The sequence below is a fragment of the Platichthys flesus genome, chromosome 6 (assembly GCF_949316205.1).
Source record: "Platichthys flesus chromosome 6, fPlaFle2.1, whole genome shotgun sequence".
Lineage (NCBI taxonomy): Eukaryota > Metazoa > Chordata > Actinopteri > Pleuronectiformes > Pleuronectidae > Platichthys > Platichthys flesus.
The window spans coordinates 26,292,810-26,313,572 of record NC_084950.1 but is presented as its reverse complement, the minus strand read 5'-3'; the positions used below and the strand labels follow the sequence as shown (position 1 = coordinate 26,313,572).

The 20,763-nt window shown below is 40.6% G+C and overlaps 1 protein-coding gene across 12 annotated transcripts; it reads left to right on the top strand.

Annotated features, from left to right (window-relative positions):
- Nucleotides 1-1,360: 1,360 nt before the first annotated feature.
- anln2 (anillin, actin binding protein 2) lies at nt 1,361-19,703 on the top strand. Of its 12 annotated transcripts, XM_062389324.1 has the most exons (26): nt 1,365-2,399; nt 2,612-2,781; nt 3,072-3,165; nt 3,263-3,430; nt 3,633-3,725; nt 5,431-5,609; nt 5,945-6,037; nt 7,174-7,266; nt 7,555-7,642; nt 8,459-9,721; nt 10,097-10,431; nt 10,572-10,666; nt 11,458-11,587; nt 11,812-11,947; nt 12,800-12,988; nt 13,133-13,259; nt 13,454-13,502; nt 14,010-14,063; nt 14,145-14,177; nt 14,295-14,316; nt 14,534-14,643; nt 15,030-15,083; nt 15,446-15,532; nt 16,041-16,148; nt 16,237-16,385; nt 16,732-19,703. In XM_062389324.1, exons 3-26 carry the CDS (start codon nt 3,078-3,080, stop codon nt 16,892-16,894), a joined length of 3,906 nt encoding a protein of 1,301 aa, XP_062245308.1. In that variant the 5' UTR covers nt 1,365-2,399; nt 2,612-2,781; nt 3,072-3,077; the 3' UTR covers nt 16,895-19,703. The 12 variants fall into 12 exon arrangements, with proteins under 12 accessions (XP_062245312.1, XP_062245308.1, XP_062245311.1 ...); XM_062389327.1 differs by lacking the exon at nt 2,612-2,781 and having other exon boundaries at nt 7,177-7,266; XM_062389326.1 differs by lacking the exon at nt 2,612-2,781 and having other exon boundaries at nt 7,558-7,642.
- Nucleotides 19,704-20,763: the final 1,060 nt, after the last annotated feature.

Genomic DNA, 20,763 nt, shown 5'->3' with positions numbered 1-20,763 from the left:
CATCTCAGTGTCCTTGTACTCGGACATCGACGGGTTATAAAGGTGCTCATATTTTCGGACCTCTTCCGACAGGAAACCGGAAAATGCAGCTCCAGAAGGGATGTAGAGCAGACCAATCACAGCCTTGCGGGCTGAGTGAGCTTGCAGAGCTTTGCCGTAAATTTTTGAAAAATGGGGCGACGCCCGTCAGCACATAAGAAGGGATACATAAGCACGTAAGGGACCCGGAAGGGCTCTTGCGCTTACGGGCCCGTGAAAACGCAGAAGCATGTTTCAGGCTTTAGTTTAATAATAGAAAATTGCGGGTCATCCAGGTTTTTATGTCCTTGAGACATGCTCGAAGTTGAGTTATTTGATTTCTTTGTTCAGGTTTTAATGACAAGTATACCTGGGTGTCATCCACATAGCAGTGGAAATTTACTGAGTGTGTCCTGATAATCTTTCCTAGTGGAAGCATATATAATGAGAATAAAATCGGGCCGAACACAGAGCCCTGTGGAACACCATGGTTAACGTTGGTGCGCACAGATGACTCATCATTAATTTGCATGAATTGGGAGCGATCTGAAAATAATATTTAAACCAGTTTAGGGTGGTTCCATTAATGTTAATTAAATGTTTAAGTCTTTGTAATACAATTTGATGGTCAATTGTGTTGAATGCTGCACTGAGATCTAACAGAACGAGGACAGACACAAGTCCCTGATCTGAAGCTATTAGAAGGTCATTAGTGACTTTTGCTAAGGCTGTCTCTGTCCTGTGATTGGCTCTGAACCCAGACTGAAAGTCTTCATATATATTATTTTCCTGGAGAAACTCACACAGCTGATGGCTACAACTTTTTCTAAGATTTTAGACATGAAGGGGAGATTAGAGGAAGCCCGGGGCCCCCGTCTGGAGCTAGGGGCCCCCGTCTGGAGCTAGGCCCAGACGGGGGCGCCGCGGTGTTGGAGTTTACCCCGGTAGACGAGAGGGTCGCCTCCCTGCGCCTAAGGGTTGTAGGGGGGAAAACTCTGACTGTTGTTTGTGCGTACGCACCAAACAGCAGCTCAGAGTACTCGGCCTTCTTGGAGACCCTGAATGGAGTCCTGTATGGGGCTCCAGTAGGGGACTCCGTAGTTCTGCTGGGTGACTTCAACGCCCACGTGGGCAACGATGGAGACACCTGGAGAGGCGTGGTGGGGAGGAACGGCCTCCCTGATCTAAACCCGAGCGGTCGTTTGTTATTGGACTTCTGTGCTAGTCATGGATTATCCATAACAAACACCATGTTCGAACATAAGGGTGCTCATAAGTGTACCTGGTACCAGAGTACCCTAGGCCTCAGATCAATGATCGATTTTGTGATTGTGTCATCTGATCTGAGGCCGCATGTTTTGGACACTCGGGTAAAGAGAGGGGCGGAACTGTCAACCGACCACCATCTGGTTGTGAGTTGGATCAGGGAATGGGGGAAATTTCTGGATAGACCTGGTAAGCCCAAACGAGTAGTGCGGGTGAACTGGGAACGTCTGGAGGAGGCCCCCGTCCTAGGTATCTTCAACTCACACCTCCGGCGGAGTTTTTCTGGCATTCCTGTGGAGGTTGGGGGCATTGAGCCAGAGTGGGCGGTGTTCAAAGCCTCCATTGCTGAAGCTGCGGTGGCTAGCTGTGGCCTGGAGGTAATCTATTTGTGTGTTTGTGTGTTTGTTTTCCCCAGTTCCTGTTCTACTGCTTATTGACCTGCAACCCTGAGTCTCACTCCACAGTCAAGTTGTCAAGCTGGCATCTCTATGTAAAGACCGGTTCATCCCACAAGACACACCCATGCTGATGGCAGCACTCCAGGCGTCTCCTCTGTCTTGCATTTTGAATTTTGTCACTCTGTAACACCTACTTTACCTGTGAACAGAATAACCTGCCCTCCTTTAACACCTGCAATGCTTCAAATTGTTTGGATGCCTGCCGGGCTCACCTAGTCCTGCCTGCCTGCTGATTTTAGCCTAATATTTGTTATTATACACGTTAAATCTATGTGCCACACATCAAAACAGAGATTTGTACAGTTAAATGGTCAAAGCCGAACCATTCCAATTTGAAGTAGTGGAATCTTGATTTGCGTAAAATGGCCTCGTTTGGAGCTAGTAGAGCAACAGACCTGGGATCAGACTGTGTATAAGCTGACCCAGCAACTGCATGTGTGGGCCTTCGACTGCATATGAAGGTGTAGACTGGTCGCAGATCAGCGCTGCTGGAAAGTGTTTAGGGACTGGGACCCGCCCCATCACGTCAGAAGACCCGCTGAAATTCAAAGTTGGAGGAGGAGGAGACTGGAGGTTTCTGTGTGTTTATGGACAGTCTGTGGTCAGAACAAGAAGAGCCCTCTCCTCGTCAGTCAGAACTCTCCCACATCTCCTCAGGTACGAGCCCACGTTGAGCTCTTAACTCTGCACTTTGCTACCGTTACACGCTTTGGTTTGTTCCTGCTAATATTAGCTAGCCGTTCTCAAAGCTAGCCTAACGTTTTGTCGAGCAGAGTTGACTATTGCATGCAGCTAATGTGGCTAATATAGCTGTTGGGTTACCAGTGCAACTAAGTTGAGCTAACATGACGGTTTTGATGTGTTGGCAGCGTTTCTCAGATGACGCAACGTATTCAGCTGACTTGCTACTAGCTCCGCTAGCAAAGGAACCGAGTCATGTTGGAATGAGGCGAGGTGAAACTGTGGGGCGTTGTTCGCGTTTCATAAATCTGGGACACACACGAAACGTTCTAACCCCGTTAGCCAGTTTGGCACAAATGTAAGATCTAGCTTCAGTCGTTTTAATCGAATAGTCATCAAATAGTTTTTAACGTAAACAAACTGTAACATGGTGACTATGTCCCTGACCTTCACTGTAAAGCAATCTCCTATTTATACAATAGAATAAGTCAAACTTGATAAATTCCGAAGCAAATTATTGTGCCAGATAACAGTAACGCTACAATTTACAAACGAGTACAGTAGGATACATCTTAAAAAGGTTGGGGAAAAAGGTGTCATCATTGAAGATTAGAAAACATATCCAGTGTGTAATGTCTCTGTTTGCAGCTCAGTATGGAAGCTGGCGAGGAAAACAACGCAAGCATGAAGAGACAGAGAACACCTCTGTCAGATTCTGAAGACAATGTCTTCTCACCCTCAGGTTTGTTTGTGCCTATATTAACCAGAATGCCAAGTTTCACATCTATATATATATATATATATATATATATATTTATTGCTTATCTCCTATGTGTCAGATATGAATGATGGCCAGAAGCGGCGGCGTCTGGACGCAGCAGGTCAAGAGAACCGGAGCCCTAAACCATCCAGCTCTGGACGACTAGCTGAGCTAGGGATAAAGGCCGATACACCGATGGTTCCCTCAGTGCAGTCCCGGGTCCACCAGCTCACCCACAGAAGAGAGGGTAATCCGGCCTTTATATATTGTTCACCCAGCTGCATCACAAAGCCTGTAAAATAAAATTTGTCTAGATTTCTGATTGTATAAGTCTTCAAGATTATCTGCATGTAACACAAGAACTATTAAGTCAAGGAGTTGAGTAAACTGTGTGACAAACAGATGATAAATGCAGTAGTTTATAACAGTAGTATGTATTTTCACTGAAGAAGCTCCAACGGCCCCGAGGTGCTTCTCGGATCCTGGGGCTGAAAGCCCAGTAGCCAACGTCCATGACAAGGGCTTCAGGGAGCATCTCCTTGGTAAGAATGCATACGAACACATGCATAATGGAGATAGTAATAGATGGAAGTTGTCACAATGCGAGTAGAATTTTGAGTGTGTAAATGTGAATTATTTGGGTGGAGTGGTGCTAGTCACTCAGCATTCCAATGAATGCCAGTTCTTAACAGGACCCCACTTTGTAGAATGTTAGTGGTGCTTGAAGAAGTGTTGCAAGGTATTCCCAGAAATATCTCACGATAAGGGTGATATCATAGTGGCCACTCGCGGAAGGGTTTCCCGCATGTGCACACACACACACAACCTCTCTGACACCGAAAGACACACAGTGAATCATTTGATGTCTTTGACATCATGATTGATACTTTTTCTTAAATTAGTAAAATCTTTCTTCATAGCTGCATGCATTAATACCAAATACAGATTGTACTGACTCTGCTCTCTTTTTCTCTTGGCTGACACACACTTACACGCACACACAAAAAGAACAGTGTCATTTGACATATGTGAAGAAAACCATACAAAGGTGTATGAAAAGACCCAATTACGACACAAATACAATTCTGTCCAAAGCTTAACCTGCCCCAGGTTTTCCAGGAATTATTAGAATTTTGTCAGGGGGTTGGCATAAATTTGGACTTAGACGGCTCTCTCACAATTCTCTATGCAGGAAAAATCCTGTTAAGAAGTTATTTCAATATAGGTCACTACAGATTAAAGGTCACTCTGACCTCACATCCATCCATTCTTGTGAATGCGATCAGCAATAGAGGGACATCATATCCAACGTATCATATTGGTTTCCTAGTTCCAGATTGAAGATGTGTGTGAAAAATCCACGCTTCTGAATTGTTTGCTTCTTGGCAGCAACATCTAATTTCAGTTATTGTCCACTGTCATGGCTGCAAATTTTACCCAATCAACTCATGAATCAACTTTATTGGCATGTGAACAAGTACAAGGTACAGACTATTTGCTTTCTTTCAGTGAACATGCAAACTAATACAGTACTACATGAACAGCATCACAACATAACAAATAAAACTAGAATGGTACTCAGCAAAGTTCATACCTACCCCGAGGTGGTAAAGAGAAAATTTCTTGACCCGTCCCCTTTATCCAGATCCACATTACAATTTCATGGATTCTTAGTTTGCCCATGTCCCATCCTTCCACCAAGTTTTGTGGAAATACATTCAATAGTTTTCAAAATCTTGCAAATAAACAAACGGGTGAAAACGTTAAAAATAAGCGTACATTCATTTTGTATTTATTTTTATAAAACTTAGTAGACTATGGAGAATATCTCTAGTACGTTTGAAGGGCTTCAGCAATAGATGCCGATCATAAGTTGATGTTAGCAACCACCAGCAAATGTTAGGGACATATCTTTAGTTGTATACCTAAGCATTAACATGTGTCTTTACTCACAAGACCCCCTCTGCTAAGGCCAACCTGAGTGTGGATGTAATTATTTATATTTTACTACTAATTTATTTATAAACTAATTTGAGATTTATGTATATTGTCATACCAAGAACAGATAGCTTAAACTGGGCTGGCTTTACGAACTCAAGTCCACTTGAAGTACGAGCCATACAGCTGAAAATATACATTTATGGAACTTGGTATCAGTCGATACTCTTTGAAATCGTATTTTTAAAACTGGACTTCATTTTTATTTACGTTTCTAGAATGCATATCTATCTTTTTTATTCCATCCAGGTGAGGGAGAGTTCAGTCAGCGAATGGGGCGGTTTAAAGTGCCTGTTCTCCAGACTGGCCTCACACCGAGCCCTTCCAGCCTGTGCTCTCGAACCCGATCCAACTTAGTATCTGACATCCATCAGAAACTCCAGGGCACGACGACACCCAGCTCCAAGCAGGCCTCTCGCATTCGCCAGGTTGGTTGACCTGCCTACTGACAAAAATCAGTTGCATTTACAAAACTAGGAACAGCACATTTGTAGCTCTTAAGTTCTCATACTTAAATGTGTAATGAACTTAAACGTTATTTGAAGAAATGGATCATTATGTCCTGTAAATGATTTGTAGAACTATTCAGTTGTGACTGTAATTCTTTAAATGTAAAATCTTTCTAAACCAAGACTAATACCAGTCCCTGTATCATTTTAAATGTATGAATGGCATAATTTTATATCTGTATAATTCCTATTTAATTTATGTAATTTGACAGTAAATCTAAAGAGGGTGTGTCTAATGTTGTTTCTTGGTTCAGGAACGGGATCAGGAAATAAGCCAGCTACATTTCCAACCAATAAGTGAGAATGCCTGGCTAAAGAGAAGCAGCTCTGATCCCTTATTGGCTCAAGTGAGTTTATTTTGTTGATTAAAAAAATATCTTTGTATATGACATTTTTATTGCCATGATAATACAAGATGAGACAGCACTGACAAACCTTGCTATATTTCGACTGATGTGGGGAAAAAGAAGGAATTTACGGTGGGGTTTTTCTTCTGTCCCAAACAACAATAACTTGATCTAAATGTCCAATTTCTTTCCCATCAAATTATCTTTCTGGTGAATCCTTCCTACCAGCAGTGCAACATACTGACATCAGCACTGTACTGTGCCCAGTGTTAAACTTTGATATTATGGCTTCATAAAAACAAACCAGGTTGACATTTGGATCTGCTTTAAATATGATGAAGCTATAAAATCACAGAACTGAGGAAACCCCTAAACCTACCACCATGCGTTGGGTACAGGCTTTGTGTGAAAAGAATTTTCAAACATTTTCCTTAAAAAATATATCAAAGTTGAAGTATACAATCCACCTCAAGCTTCCATAATTACATCATAAAATCTGCTCCAGACCTGACAACCCGATCATTATAAGATGAGGATTTGAGGCCGATGAAGCACGGCTGTTGTACAAGGTTTTCTTTGGTTGTGAGGGGTTATCTTCTTTTTTTTTCTAGTCACTCTGTGATTTACTCTGTTGTCAAGATTTGTTATTGTCAAGATTTGCAGGATGTTAAAATAATTTGGTTGAAAGCACTTTGCTGATGTTTGACTAAAATCCTCATTGTTGGTTGGTGGGATAAAACTAGACAATATTGTTAAGTTGTTTCTTTTAAACCTGAATGTCCAGAAATTTTGTTGAATCTAAAAAAGGATAAGGTTGACTTGAGCAGAGCTCAGACCTTAGCTTTGGGCAAATTTTACTTCGATTTGCATCCTCTAATTGTCAGGTCGGCCAAAGTTAATGTGGTTCATTTTATATTAATATATATTGATAACCTCAACAATTTCTCTAAGTCTTTATTGTATCAGGTTCGAGGATCAGGGATTCTCCCTCTTTCGTCGCCGGCACATGTCCAAATGGACCTGATGATTGAAAACTCAATATGTTGTTTTTGTGGGTGTAATTATTGTTTCACTTATGATTTAGTCTCTTTTACACTTTGAGTGTTTTTTTACACGCCTGCCTGTGTAAACATTAGCAGGGAAGGAGCACTCCTGGTCCCTCATCTCACTCCTCCTGGGTCCCTAGATCTGGAAGGAGAGTTCATTGGCCTCCCATGCAGCCCAGGGATGTGAGTCAGTGATTACTCTCAAGTCACTTGGTGCACATGGGAAATACTTTGAGCCAATACACTTGGTAATCTTGTTTTGGTGCTAGTCTTCAGAGGAAAGAAATTCACCTTTTAGTTTTTCTGTGGTGTGGTTTTATGGAAGTAGGCTGTTATCTTCTCACACCGTTTCATTTGATGCTGACCAAATATTCGTAGTCACTTTTCTGTTTTATTTGGTTCAACTTATTTATTTGCAATGATCTACATAAAACTGAGCTAATTCTTATCGGCCAATATTGTTCCGCTCAGCAGGATGAGGATGAAGCTGAGAAGAAAGATGGTAGCTTCAGTGAAGTTCCTACATCAGCTGCAGAGAATCCATCTGCAAACACAACAGGTAAGACTCTTATGATGCTAAAGGGTTTTCCCCAATAGACTATTCATAATGAAATGTTTAACTTCTCTCTGTGAACAGACTTAACCCTTGTAAAGTATGAATGTCCTTTTATAAACAAAGACCAGAAAATGGTGAACTTTGGGTAAATGATCTGAAAATAGTTTACATGGTGACAATTAAGAATTAATATCTGGGTCCGCCCTCTGCAAGACGCATGCCAACTGCAATATTTTGCAACACAAAGAAGTTATGCTACTCTTCTAGCTATCAAGCAGCGACAGACGCGTCAATGGAATTATAATTATTTTATAGTTTGCATAATAATAATATAGTTAAACAGAGTAATGTAAACTTATTTATGAGGTGTAGTTTATATATTTATTTATAATTGATTCAAAGTAGTGCTGAACCTAACGACTTTTATTAATCTAACCTTGTATTGCTTGACATATAATAATGAATTTATCAAAAATAAAATTTCCTCAAGCAAAGGTCCGAAACATCATAATGACTAACGTCTGTTATGATTACCAAATACCCAAATATTTGAAGTAGCCTGGTACTTGTATCAATATCTGCATGAAGTAAAAAACTAAAATAAAGAAAGTACAATTCAATAGCATTTCAACAATGTTTATTAAAAAGGTTTACACTGAACTGGAGGAAACTCTGTATCTTATATCACTTGTATGCAGAACTTAAGGACAAATTTGTTTGTACGAAGAGTTCTTGCACATACTTGTTACATGATCTAACTTGTGTTACGTTTGCTGCTTTGACATTTAGTGTTAAGATGTGAGACTAATTTTTCAACAGGTCAAATATCACATTATGACTCTGAAGCACCACTACCTGTTGAGCTCAAAAGCACTAGTGAAGGGCAGCTGCAAATTAAGGAGAAGGAAAACACTCCTCAGGGTGAAGAAGTCATGAAAGAGAGAGACCACAAGACTTCCGTTGGAGATGGAGAGCGGCTTGGGTCAGAAGAATCAAAAACTGTGTTGAAGCTGTCTTTTAGTGAGGATCAGAGTTTCTCCAAAACATGTTTTAGTGAGGATCCGAAAGTGTCATGTGATGAAGACAGGCTACTAGAATCAACTTTTTCCCACGAGTCAAACAATGAGAAAACCGGCTTTTCCAAAGCAGCTGAACAAAGCAGGAAAGAGAGTTTTTTATTGGAAGAAGATGAAAAGATGGATGATGATTCTTTATGTAATGACGAGTATATTGAGCCCTCAACAGACGAGGAGTGTCGGTCGTGGAGATATCCTCAGTACAAGGTTTGCAAAGAGGGAGAGTCTGTCATGTCTGAAGAGCTGCAGGAAGATGTTTGTGCTGAGGAGAAGCTGGAACTATCTGGATTGAAAGAGGAGAAAGGAGGCAATGTTGCAGATCACAGTGATCCCTCTGAGGTCCATTTGGTAAATGTCTCTTTTGAGATGGCCAGTTACTCTGAATTGCAGGAAAATGATGAATCTACACCAGAAGAGGACTCTGTGGCAGACCAGTGTTCTTTAAACAGAGAACATGTGAGCATTGATTCCAATGAAGAATTTAAAGAGGGAGCAGCCAGTGGAGAAACTGGTATTTCTACCACAATACAAGACCAGAAAGACACAGAGGAATGTACTCAAGAGGATGATTTTTGTCAACAGTCAGAAGACGTCCTAACAATCGATATAAAGGAAGAACATATGGATCTAGAGTCAGGCCTAAATAGTAGAGGGGAACAAATAACATCATCTCCTTCTGCAGATGTAGCTCATAAAGAAATACAGACGGTGTATACAGAATTTCAGAGAACCACTGAAGAAGCAGCACAGTCAAAAAAAAAGGCCAATGTCCAGCCTGTAGACGTTGCTGCAGATGATCCGGCTTTAAGTTTAACAGAGGTCCAGGTATCAGAATGCAGTCTGAAAGAGGAAAAGGGTCCAGATATAGAAGAAGAAACTCACAAGGCAGTGGGAGGAGAGTGCTTAAAGAAAGTCACATTTATCCTGGAGCCTGAGCTAATCAATGACTCAGCACTCTCTGAGGCCAGGACCTCTGAGGAGTCCAGAGCAGAGACGAGCATGTCAGGTAAGACCAGTAAGGGTGTATGTGTAAGCACTGGGCTGCCTGAAGACAGAGGTGGAGCACCTTGGGGACGATGGTGGTGAGACAGATCCTTCAACACTAATAAACTGCACACACTGGGAAAGGGATGCTTGTGTGAATAACATGTGGTCTTACAAAACTAAGTATGCTGAAAAGTGCTTCGAGACAAGCAAACAGGTGCTCATGAAGGTATAAAGGGTAAATGAGAAATGTATTTTGCCATCTATTATAGTTTTTTTATATATATAATGACTGGCTTCCTGGAAAGTCACCAGCCCATCTACCTTTTTGGAGGAAGTATAATCCTTATTTGCCTCAAAGTGATTTGCTTTATTTTTGTAATGTTGTGTTTCCTAGATGCTGAGCTGAGCTCTCATGATGAAACCAACACCAATGAAATTATCGATCAGATGTTCGACGAGGTGCTGGAATATGCTGGAAGGATGGCGGAAGAGAGGGGGAATGATGATGATCCTGAGAATGGGGATAGTGGCATTGGTGTTTGCTCTGGAGACCAAGATAAAATGGACACAGAGTCTAAGAAGGAGAAAAGTAAAGAGGAGGGAGGGGCCAAAGAAGAGTGGGATGAGAGCAAGGAGCTTGAAGGCAATGGAGATGAGTTGCTCACTTTCCCTCCCAGTGGCATCCTCTCTCCTCTCAGCAAGTCGGTTGAGGCTTGGGTTACCCCTTTGGTAAGAAACTTTTTACTGCTGAGATGTTAATTCACAAGTACAATTTAAGGACATTTTCTGGCTTCAGTAATGTTGGGAAGGTTAATAGATACAGAAGCAGGAAAAATATAGTTTATTAATGTTTAATATTCCACCAACAGCGACTGACAACAAGCATGGAATCCAATCCTCCCTCTATGCTCCTGACGCCAGAGGAGACAGTCTCCCCTTTTGTGGACTCTGTTCCTCTGTACAGGTAAAGGTCAAAACATCCACTCTATTTGGAATAAACCAGATACTATCTCAGTCTTGAATCATTAGTGATAAGGGTTTATTATCGTTTAGGCTTTTTCTGGTGATGGTGCTAAATCTATTGTTTTAACACTGTTCTGATGCCCTAAAGCGACAGAACCAATACTTTTTCTTTAAAAGAGCTCATAACAACAGTTGATAACAGATTTTTGTGTTAAGTGCTCACAGTTTAAAGTACTCTTAAGTTTAAATTCTCACAAAATTACTTAATAAATAAAACCAATGGTTCTTAAAACAGAAAAAATAACCACAGCTCCAAACTTTGGGTAACACAAACCCAAATACAGAGCATCCCTCTGGTTTCCTCTGATATTAATGTATAAACTCTGACCAGGTCTGAGTGTCATGTTCCTCACTGAATGCAGAATTGTTGTCAAACATTTGCTGCACATCCCAGTGTCACAAAATATGTGTTGCGATTCGGTCAGGTACAGACTGTAAAGGAAACAGTGCCTGGTTTGTTAACTAATTACAGTCTTGTGATTTGTCAGATATCATTCATGTGACACATCTCATTCAATTTGATATCATTATATTTGTATAGTGCCAAATCATAATATACATTATCTCAAGGCACTTATCATTTAAGGTCAAGACCTGAGAAATCTAAGAAATAACCTCTCCAGTTAATTTCCACCTATGCTATCTATCACTAATAATCCAAAATACGAGTGTTTATATATTGTCCTGTAACATTCTGAACTGTAATCTGATTGGTTGTTTCTATGGTGATAGTATTGATGCCTACCGTACACAAAGGCAGAACAAGTTGCCCCCCATTCAAAGCGTCACTCCCGGGGTTCAGAGACGAGCTCCAGAGAAGTCACAGTCTCAGCATTCTGTCAACACCAAGGAGAGAATCATGGTTTGTAACACAGTATATAATTATTTATTTGATTGTTTGAAGAAGACAAATTCTCACGGTATACCGTTTACTATTCTGAGTTACTTCTAACCATGTTCTCCCATTACAAAACACTGACAACTGAAAATGTAAACTGTACTGCAGAAACTTGACTTGTTTGATTTAATTTTATTTCATACAAATTTTCCTTTACCCATAGCACTTATTATTCTGTGCATCACCAGGCTCTTAATGAGGAAGCAGTCAAACTGCAGAGTGTGATCAGCCAGACCCTTCAGGCTCTGAGCTGCTGTACTGATGAGGAGCATGGACGGGGCTCGCTGGAGGAGGCGGAAGCTGAAAAATTACTGCTGGTGTCCTGTAAGTAGACCACATGCCTGTTTTGTTACTCTTCACTCTTTTAGAATATATATTTCTTCATCACATGATTGAGTCTCTGGAACAACTAGTATATCCCCACCATTCAATCAGCGTTTCCCACATAAATAATTCAATCGATGGCGGTAGCGTGGTTGCTAGGGCACAAAGGTTTCTCTCATGCGCAACAGATTCCATTTGACAAATACAAAGACTAAGGCCCAATCCCATTTCACCCCTTAGCCCTTCCCCTACGTATTGCACGTTCAAGTGTAGGGGTAGGATGTCCCAATACTAGTTGGGACTTAGGGGTAGGGCTTCATACCCCTCCAAACGGAGATTTTTCAGACCCTCACTTCGAATGGAGGGGTACCCAGAATGCTTTACGAATCACCAGCAAGCTGCGAGAGAGACCGACAAATGCAGTATTTTCTCCATTTAATAAAGATTAAAAAATTACGCTAATGATTTAAGTTTAATATAATTTAAATTTATTATGGTCACTTTTTCACAAAAACCTTAAAACAAAAGATGTTTACCCCAGAGGGGGCCCTTTATATTTAAATCATTTATATTTACTATGGAGCAGGTCCTCTCAATGTAGGCTGCCAGGTGTTTTACAATAGCCCAGACTGGACCAACTTAACACCTTTTTTAGTTTTTATGACAACTGAAGGCTACCACAGGTTCTCTTTCATGTTTGGAAGGGAAGGGGGGGGGGTGAGGGGTATTCAGCTGCAACATTCAAATTCACCACTAGATTTCATTACATTCTACAGACTGAACCTTTAAAAATCTCAAAGTAGGAGTATTTTTATTATTTCTCTGTAGCCTTATTCTTGCGATGTATTTCAGGTGAGAAACGCTCTGCCCTGCTTGCGGAAGTGTCTAGACTGAGGGAGGAGAGGAACTCAGAAACTGGAGGGGCATCAGGGGAGGACAAGGAATATGTTTCCCAGCAGCCCTGTAGAGGCACAGTCAGCATCACAAACATCCAGCTGCCACTTAAGTTTGAATTTGTCTGCTCCTCACAAAACCGCACAGGTAAAACAGCAAAAAGACATATCTGCTATTTTCTAGCTTGCTGGGTCACTCATACAGCTTTTATATCTCTTCACCAAAAATGTGATTAACACAAACATAGTGATTTACATCCTCTTTAAAAGTACTGTTTTTGTACATGTTCAGGTAGACCAAGTCACTACTTTTTCATCCTGATCCGCTACGGGCCCTGCAACATCATCGCTACTCCACTGGCCACAGTTGCTGACGCTCAGAATGGAGACACCATCTCCTTCCCCACCTCAGTGACACTGTAAGTTGAAGTTCACCAGAATATGTATTGAATGGTCACATCTTAACAACTTTCATACGGTTTAGCACAGATTTCATATTGACTTCGTCTTCATCTGTAGAGAGTTTAATGACATAATTAATGTGTTTATCTCTATATAAATCTATGATGTTGATTAAATCTTGTTATGTTTTGTCCTCTGCTTGGTATTTCAGGAAGGACATTCGCTCATCATTTGAGATTGATGTAGAAGTCTATAGTCTGGTGAGATAAACACTTGCACTTTGATTTGCTGTACTTTGTTGAATATTTTGAATATAAGTGGTTGGTGCCACAGATGCCAGTATTTATAAATTCATATATACAATTCTACAGTTATTCATGCCCTGTAAGTTCCTTAACACAGAAGTGGAGTATTTCGTGAGCTAGAATGTTTGCTTGTGTTGTGGATGGAACATCAATTGTAAATAGTGTAAACTTTCTTAAATATTCTGATGTTTGTACTTTATTATCTACACACTTTTATACTAAAGACAGAAGTGTTTGGTGTGTTATGATGAGGTAGTTGAAGAGGCTCTCTTGGTTAATTGAGTGGATGGAGTGAGTATGCTCCTCAGATAGTTTGGCATGTTGCAAGCTAGCATGTTGTTATTTGCCGTATTGCAGGCAGAAGTGATTAGATTTACTACAGTGCCAGTAGTGGATAAATTCATTTCACAGTTTGATCGACGTGATGCATTGATTATCTTTTTCTGTTTTCGTGCCATCTAGTCCCACACTTCAGGTAGCAACTGCAGTGTGGACCGGACCACCACCAAGTCACGGGTAATTACATGAATTTCTTAAATACAAATAGATGTGACTTTATTAATGTCTAACTACCTTATTGTATATTTGTATACTCAGGTTACACCTAGAAAGCTTTTGAACACTATCAAAGTGAGTACAATGTCTTTATTTCATACTTGTATGTCCGGGCATGTTTTATGCTGTTTGTTTTTTATGACTTGTCCCAGAAGTGTTGCGCCTAAACCTTTTTAATTTATTTTTCAACAGAGATCCAGTAACACTCTGACATGTGAGTTGGGTTTATTTTGGTCAGTGCTAAATGTCATTTTCCCCTTTTCACTGAATCCAGTAACTCTAGAATAGTAGCTAGTAAAAGTTTAAATAAAGCTTTGAGTATTTAGTGTGGCATCAGTTCTTCATTGCACTGAAAAGTCCTAGTTAAACACTGGTCGTAATGGTCAGGCGTATTTCTTTTTTGCGTATGAACTTTTAATCTTGTCCTTCAGCTGCTACTATGCCTGCTCTCAACGCTCGTTGCTCCAGTAACTTTTGTCTTGTGGGCTCCCACAATATCACCTTGGCCTCACTGGGACACAGCAAGTTCCCTCTGGATAAGGTAAATGTCTTGGAAGAGCTGCTTACTCTGTCACATTACAGCCAAGATTGTTTCTGGACTAAGTAGTAAGGGATGCTTGGGAAAAGCAGGATTGTTTGTCAGATTGGTGTGCAGAACTCTGGTGGATGTGTTTTTGTGAGCACAGACGAAGTTGTTAATAGAGTCAATGAAAAGCATGGCACATGTCACAAAATCACTGTCACTGGGCTTTGCTCCTGTCTGCTTTAAATTTTTTTACCAAACAACCACCAGGGCAGCACTACATGGTACACCTACCCCTTTGCTCCCTTAATTATTCTCTTAGAACTTGTGCACTTGGGTAGGCTCACTGGTGATGTAATGTTTCTGTCTCCCTCCCTTGTCTCTGTCTTGCTTCTTCCACTCAGATGAAACTTGATGGCAAAATCAGGAGACTGCTGGGAGATGAATTTCAGGAAAAGGTTTCACTCTTTTCTCATATTGTCACCCCTTAAGCTCTCACTTTCCACTCAGCTCCGCTGCCTCACTGTCTTTATTCTGTTGGTTTTTGATTGCATTTACTCCTTCTAGTTCAACTTTAACCTTGTATTGCAATCCTTTATGTTGATATTTTGACTCTAAACGCCTGTCCATTTACTCGTATCCATATTCCAAGGAATAAATTCATAGTTAAACGTATTTGTGAAAATATTACTACAATTTCTTAAAAATTAGAAGTTGTGACCATGTCTGATCACTTTGTGACTTCTGCCAGATACTGTTTCCTGTTTGCATCTCTTCCGCGTCCTACCATTTCTCCTCCCTCTTCTCTCCTGGCCTGTAGGTGCCTTTTCTTTCTCCTCTAGAGGGCAACATCTACCTAAGACTGGACAGTCAGAGTCACTCCAATGTGCAGCACCAAGGCTTCCTGGTCAGTGAGGATTTTATTTAATCATCTCTCTAACTACGTTCACACTGCGAGCTCAAGTGGCCAGAATCTGATTTATTTTTTTCCACTATGTGACCCAGATCGAATTGTTTAATGACACAAATCACATGGAATCTGTGTTTGTTTTTTATAGTCTGATTTGGGCCATTTTCATATGTTGTTCTAAATCAGATATAGTTCAGTATTTGGTCTGTGTTTGAATGCATATAAAGAGAAAACCTTAAACTCTCCCAAAACGCTCTGTAAAAAGTTATGTGAATAAAACAAAGGCTTGTAGTGTCAAAATGGTTCTTGATTTGATCAGTGTCACACATTCTGTATTAGAATACTTTTTTCTCACATTACAAATGTATTCTCATGTTCTGGAAAAATGATCTTTGAGTGGCCCTAATACTACTCTGTTCGAAGTAGACAATTTCATTTAAAAACATTTTATTGTCTTGTTGCATTTAGTAGTCTCACAGTGGTGTCTTCCTGCTTGTGTTCCCAGACAATGTTTGAGTTGGTCGGTGGATTTGGTGTGTGGCATCGTAGATATTTTGTCCTGGAAGGATACAGCATGCACTACTGGAACCATCCTAATGACAGTGAAACCAAGGTATGAAAACACCAACACCGAAAATGTGCAGAAGAACTCACCAAGTTACTTTGAGCAGCTTTGATTCAGTCTTGTGGGTTCACCTCAGCAGGCAGGGGGCAGCATCTCTCTGGCCAGCTCTCCCAGTCAGTGTGTCAGGCCTGTCAAGAGGGACTCGTGTGCTCGCCCTTTCACCTTTGAGCTGGTGAGCAACATTCCACATCAGCAGCAGGACGACAGCCAGGAGGCATTTGCCAAGTAAGTCTGAATAAAAGAAATAAGACGTTGCGAGGTTTGACGAATATTTGTTGTGGTGTTCTTGGATTGTGATTAATTTACCTACAATGTGTTAATCCTTGACCTAGAAGAAACCTTTTCATCATAATTGATGTCGTACATTTTGGCCCGTAGAATTCATCATCATGGTCTGTTATATATAATTACCACACATTAAGCATGGATTCTTCTCCTCATGTGGTTGCAGTGATGTCACAGTGGGTGTTAAACGTTTGGCAGAAACACCTTCTGTGACATCATATTTGGGTTGTGGCTGGATACATTCCTGCAGATGAACTGATCACTGGTGTTCTTCTGTCTTGCTCAGGTGTTGGTTTTCAGCCGACACCAAACAGGAGCGATCAGACTGGATGGAGAAACTCACCCAAGTTCTTTTGGACGTTCACACATGGAACCGAACATCAGCAACCAAAACAGAAATTCAGCAGTCAAACACAAGCAGCGGGAACTTGAGGGAGAGCATACTGTAGCTACATCGATATGCTCTCAGATGCAGTTGAAATGAGTTGTGTCTGTCTGGGATCCATGGAGGCATGTAGGGCTGGTAGATTGTTAATGTCAGTGCAGCAGGAGATGAGCTTAGCCTCTGTTCCACTGATTTAAACTCAACAGCCAAATTCTGAACATAAAACAAACCGGTAACATGTAATGTGTCTCATGTTGATTTATTTTTTGGGAGATTCTTCTGTTTAAGTTTCTGTTTATTTCTTTTTATCTGAATCCAATCATTTACTATTGGTTGACACTTTTATTTGCCAAGTTACAGTTGTCGCTTAAATCTTTTTAGTTTCTCTCTCTTTACTTTACGTTACGTTTTATGTTCTTCTATGGCAATCAGCTGCTTTAGCCTTCATTGGCATTGTTATACTGTCACTTTGAGTAGCTAAGATGAAACTCCTCTTGTAGAGTATATATTTTTGAAAGGTAATGTATGTTTGTATCATTTAAACTGGAATGATAGACACATTTAATTTAGACACTAATGAATATTGAAGGAGAAGGAAATCTTTAAATCTACTAAACTGATTTAGGATGAGAATGTATTTGAAATGGCAGGGAACTATTGAAGGAGCGCCAGTGTTGGAATGGGAGCTCCTGTTAGTTGTTTAGGGACAGTAACTATTTCTGTCTTGTGAAGTAATAGGTTTTTGATCAGGGGCTCTAAATTTAAGATAACGTGGGCTTATGTTCCACTGAACCAATCAATATTTGACTGTTTGTAACTCGATCTCAAGTCTCAATTTATTCCTATTGTCCGCACAAAGTGTCACTGGTGTCTTTGGGTTGTACTTTCTACTCAGTGCCCATAAGAGTTTGCTCAAAGTCTTGAGTACATGATTTGTGTCACAGCACATTTAAAGCTGTATATTTACATTTGTAGACTTGTAATATATACGTAATACAGCAGATGAAGAGACAGGGTAAAAGAGGGAACTATGGTGATGCTGCTGCAATGAATGTGGTCTGTTCTGTCTGATGTCCCGTTCTTTTCCATGTATGTAAACTATCAGTCTGTCACTTTGTTATACATGTTGTTGATGTCAACTCTCATATGCACTTAATGTTAGGTACCAATAAAATTAATGGAATTCAAAGGCAACAAAAACAGTTTCGATGGATGAATTTGACCAATCCAGCCAGTGCAAGCGCTGGTATGAAAATGTAATATCTTGTTATATCATCAATATTTTGTAATATCACTGATATTTTATTTAACTTTTCAGTGGAACCCTGTTAGAGTGGGCACCCATCAGTATTTTTAACACATGAATCCATGTATTGGTTTGAGACACTTCTCGCCCCTTTGTTTCTCCCTCACTTTTCTGTACATTTTTTTTCACATACTTTAGAATGGAGAAGTGCAAGAGGCTGAGCCATAGATTGTCATACAGACAGCCTGAGTGAGTCTGGCAGGAAGGCCGCTTGGGTCAGGAATGTCATACAGGAAGTGGTCTAGAATTAGACGTCCTGTTCGTCCAAGAGACGCTGGGTGGAGGGGCTGCTGGATGTTATGGAGTTTAAGGTGATGACAACAAAGGGAGGGCAGCATTCTGTTTTTAGTTCTCGCATGGTCGTCTCCAATCAGCCAACACTGGCTGTTACAAGCCACAAGTTTATGGCAGCAAAATAGATTACACAGATCAGAACTAGTGTAGTGCCCATTGTAGTGAAGTTCTCACTGAAATGTCAATCAAAACCACGCCCCCTGCAGTCATTCAGTTCATCAGGGGTTGAGGATTTAAATGGAAATATCTGAATGATGGAAACACTAAATATTAGATGGATTTTATTGTGAATAATGTGAACCAGATAGTAGTTATACAGCAGAGGGAGTGACTGAGCTGGGCAGTGGCCTCCCTGTCCTCAGTGATGTGTTCCCACCCTGCAGAATATGTTCTGCACAACATCCTGATGTGTCAGCCTCTGCCCTGCTCTGGTTCCCTACACGACACTGGAGGAAACTGTTCCTTTGGCAAACAAATAAGAGGTGATACTAAGGTGGTTTTCCCTGCTAACAGGACTGATACAGGATGGAGAAATGGACGTTGATTTCACACTTGAGATTGTACCTAAACTGAACAGCCTGATGATTTGCTCAACAAGGTTTCATTCTGTGTGAAGAGAGTAAGACACTAACACTGATCCGCAAATACACCAAATTCCCTCAGTGGTAGAAGCCAGCACTGGTGAAACACGGCAGAGGATTGGAGACGGTCAATGACAGTCTCTCTTATTGTTTCCTTTTCTTCTAACACAATTTTTTTCAGCCTTGACCACTGAGCCACAGAGTTTACCTACTTGGGGACAAACAAATGTTTATGATTGACAAATGCAGTTCTGTGAATCATGACTGATGTCTGGTACAAACCCTATAAGACGCCTGCCAAGTGCCTCACAGTAAAAGATTAATGGTCTTGGCCTCCATTAGTCCTTGGCTGCTTTTTGATCCCTTTTTCACAGTGGACTGTCAGTTAATGACTTATGCATTACACATTGCTTCTTCCGGTTAGAATGTGCTTAATTGTTTTCCCTTTACGAGTAAAGGGAACTCTCAGGCTCCCAGAAGGTTTTGTAGAACATTACCCTATACTTCCCCCGCCCCTCACCCCCTCTGCCACCATCTGGATTATTTACCCGCTGCCCTCTCCTTGGTATTCTCTCTTTGTCCTGCAACTCTCAAAGTAAATGGTTCTCAGATGGGATCCAGGGACCCTCTGGGGTCCGTGGCACATTTCATGTATTGGATTCATCCATTAAAATGATCATGATATATCGGTATCCTGTGTTGAAAATGTATTTTCCAAAAATTACTCTTGTGTTCTTCTTTCACTATAGAAGAATAACAAAAAACGAAATCAAAGTATGCCAAGGAACATATATATGAGAGGGTCCACGGAATACTATCTATCTTGTAGGGGGTCCTTGGCTGAGAAAAATACCTCTGTTCTGTTTGACTCTTGTAACGTTGACTCAACTTCACCTTGAACATACGAGTGTAAAATATTTTAGTTTTACTTTTCAGTTTTTTGTACAAGACATAAGAGTTGTATGGATCATGTCATCTTACTCTAAAAAAAAGTTGCTGAGTGAAAATTCTGACTTGATTGGGAAAAACTAGTTTGACAAAACAATCCAAAAATACTACTGTCTGTTTCCAAAGCTTTCAACCACACTTTTATGAGTAAAAGGAGTTTGTCCAGTTGTTGTGAAGATAGATCCGTTGGCATGCTAGTTCTGCGGCTGTAAATAATTCATCTTGAATCTGCTGCACCTCCACACCAACTCACCATTACTGCAGGATAATGATGTTATAGGTAATTGGTGATCTACAGCAGTGCTTGCATCACTCTCCTGAATGTGAGCTCTATGGTTAGTTGTTTTTACAGAGCTGTTATGGATTTAGTCTTGGTAAAGAGAGTATACCATAAGAGACAGAAACAATGTCATTGAGACATCCAAACACACACACACAAACACACAGGGCCACAGTCATCTCCTTCTGTAAAAAATATCCTCTCCATTACGACGTAGAGATGTGTTTTACTAAACAGCATATCCCTCCTCCTAAACCTCAATATGACTGCTCCCTAGCTTGCTCATAGTTATATATAGTTGGTAGCACAGCGGTGAACAGTGAAAGCATGAGAGCTGAGAGGACATTTGGGAACCAAGTTGTTAGTCATAACAAACACGATGTACTTTTCTTGAGCTGGTAAATGAGAAATAAATGAAAAAAAACAACAAGCAATGCCATAGATAACAACTTGTGAATGAAATCTTGCTTCAGGGAACAAACTCTATCACAGGATCTTATTTCCCCAAACATTTGTTTGTGGCA

Excerpts from the sequence above, each read along its gene's own strand:
- anln2 (XM_062389323.1), top strand. The coding sequence starts at position 3,078 with ATGGAAGCTGGCGAGGAAAACAACGCAAGCATGAAGAGACAGAGAACA. Across the intron at positions 7,643-8,458 it reads TCCATCTGCAAACACAACAG|GTCAAATATCACATTATGAC; the intron begins GTAAGACTCTTA and ends ATTTTTCAACAG. Across the intron at positions 14,064-14,144 it reads GGACCACCACCAAGTCACGG|GTTACACCTAGAAAGCTTTT; the intron begins GTAATTACATGA and ends TTGTATACTCAG.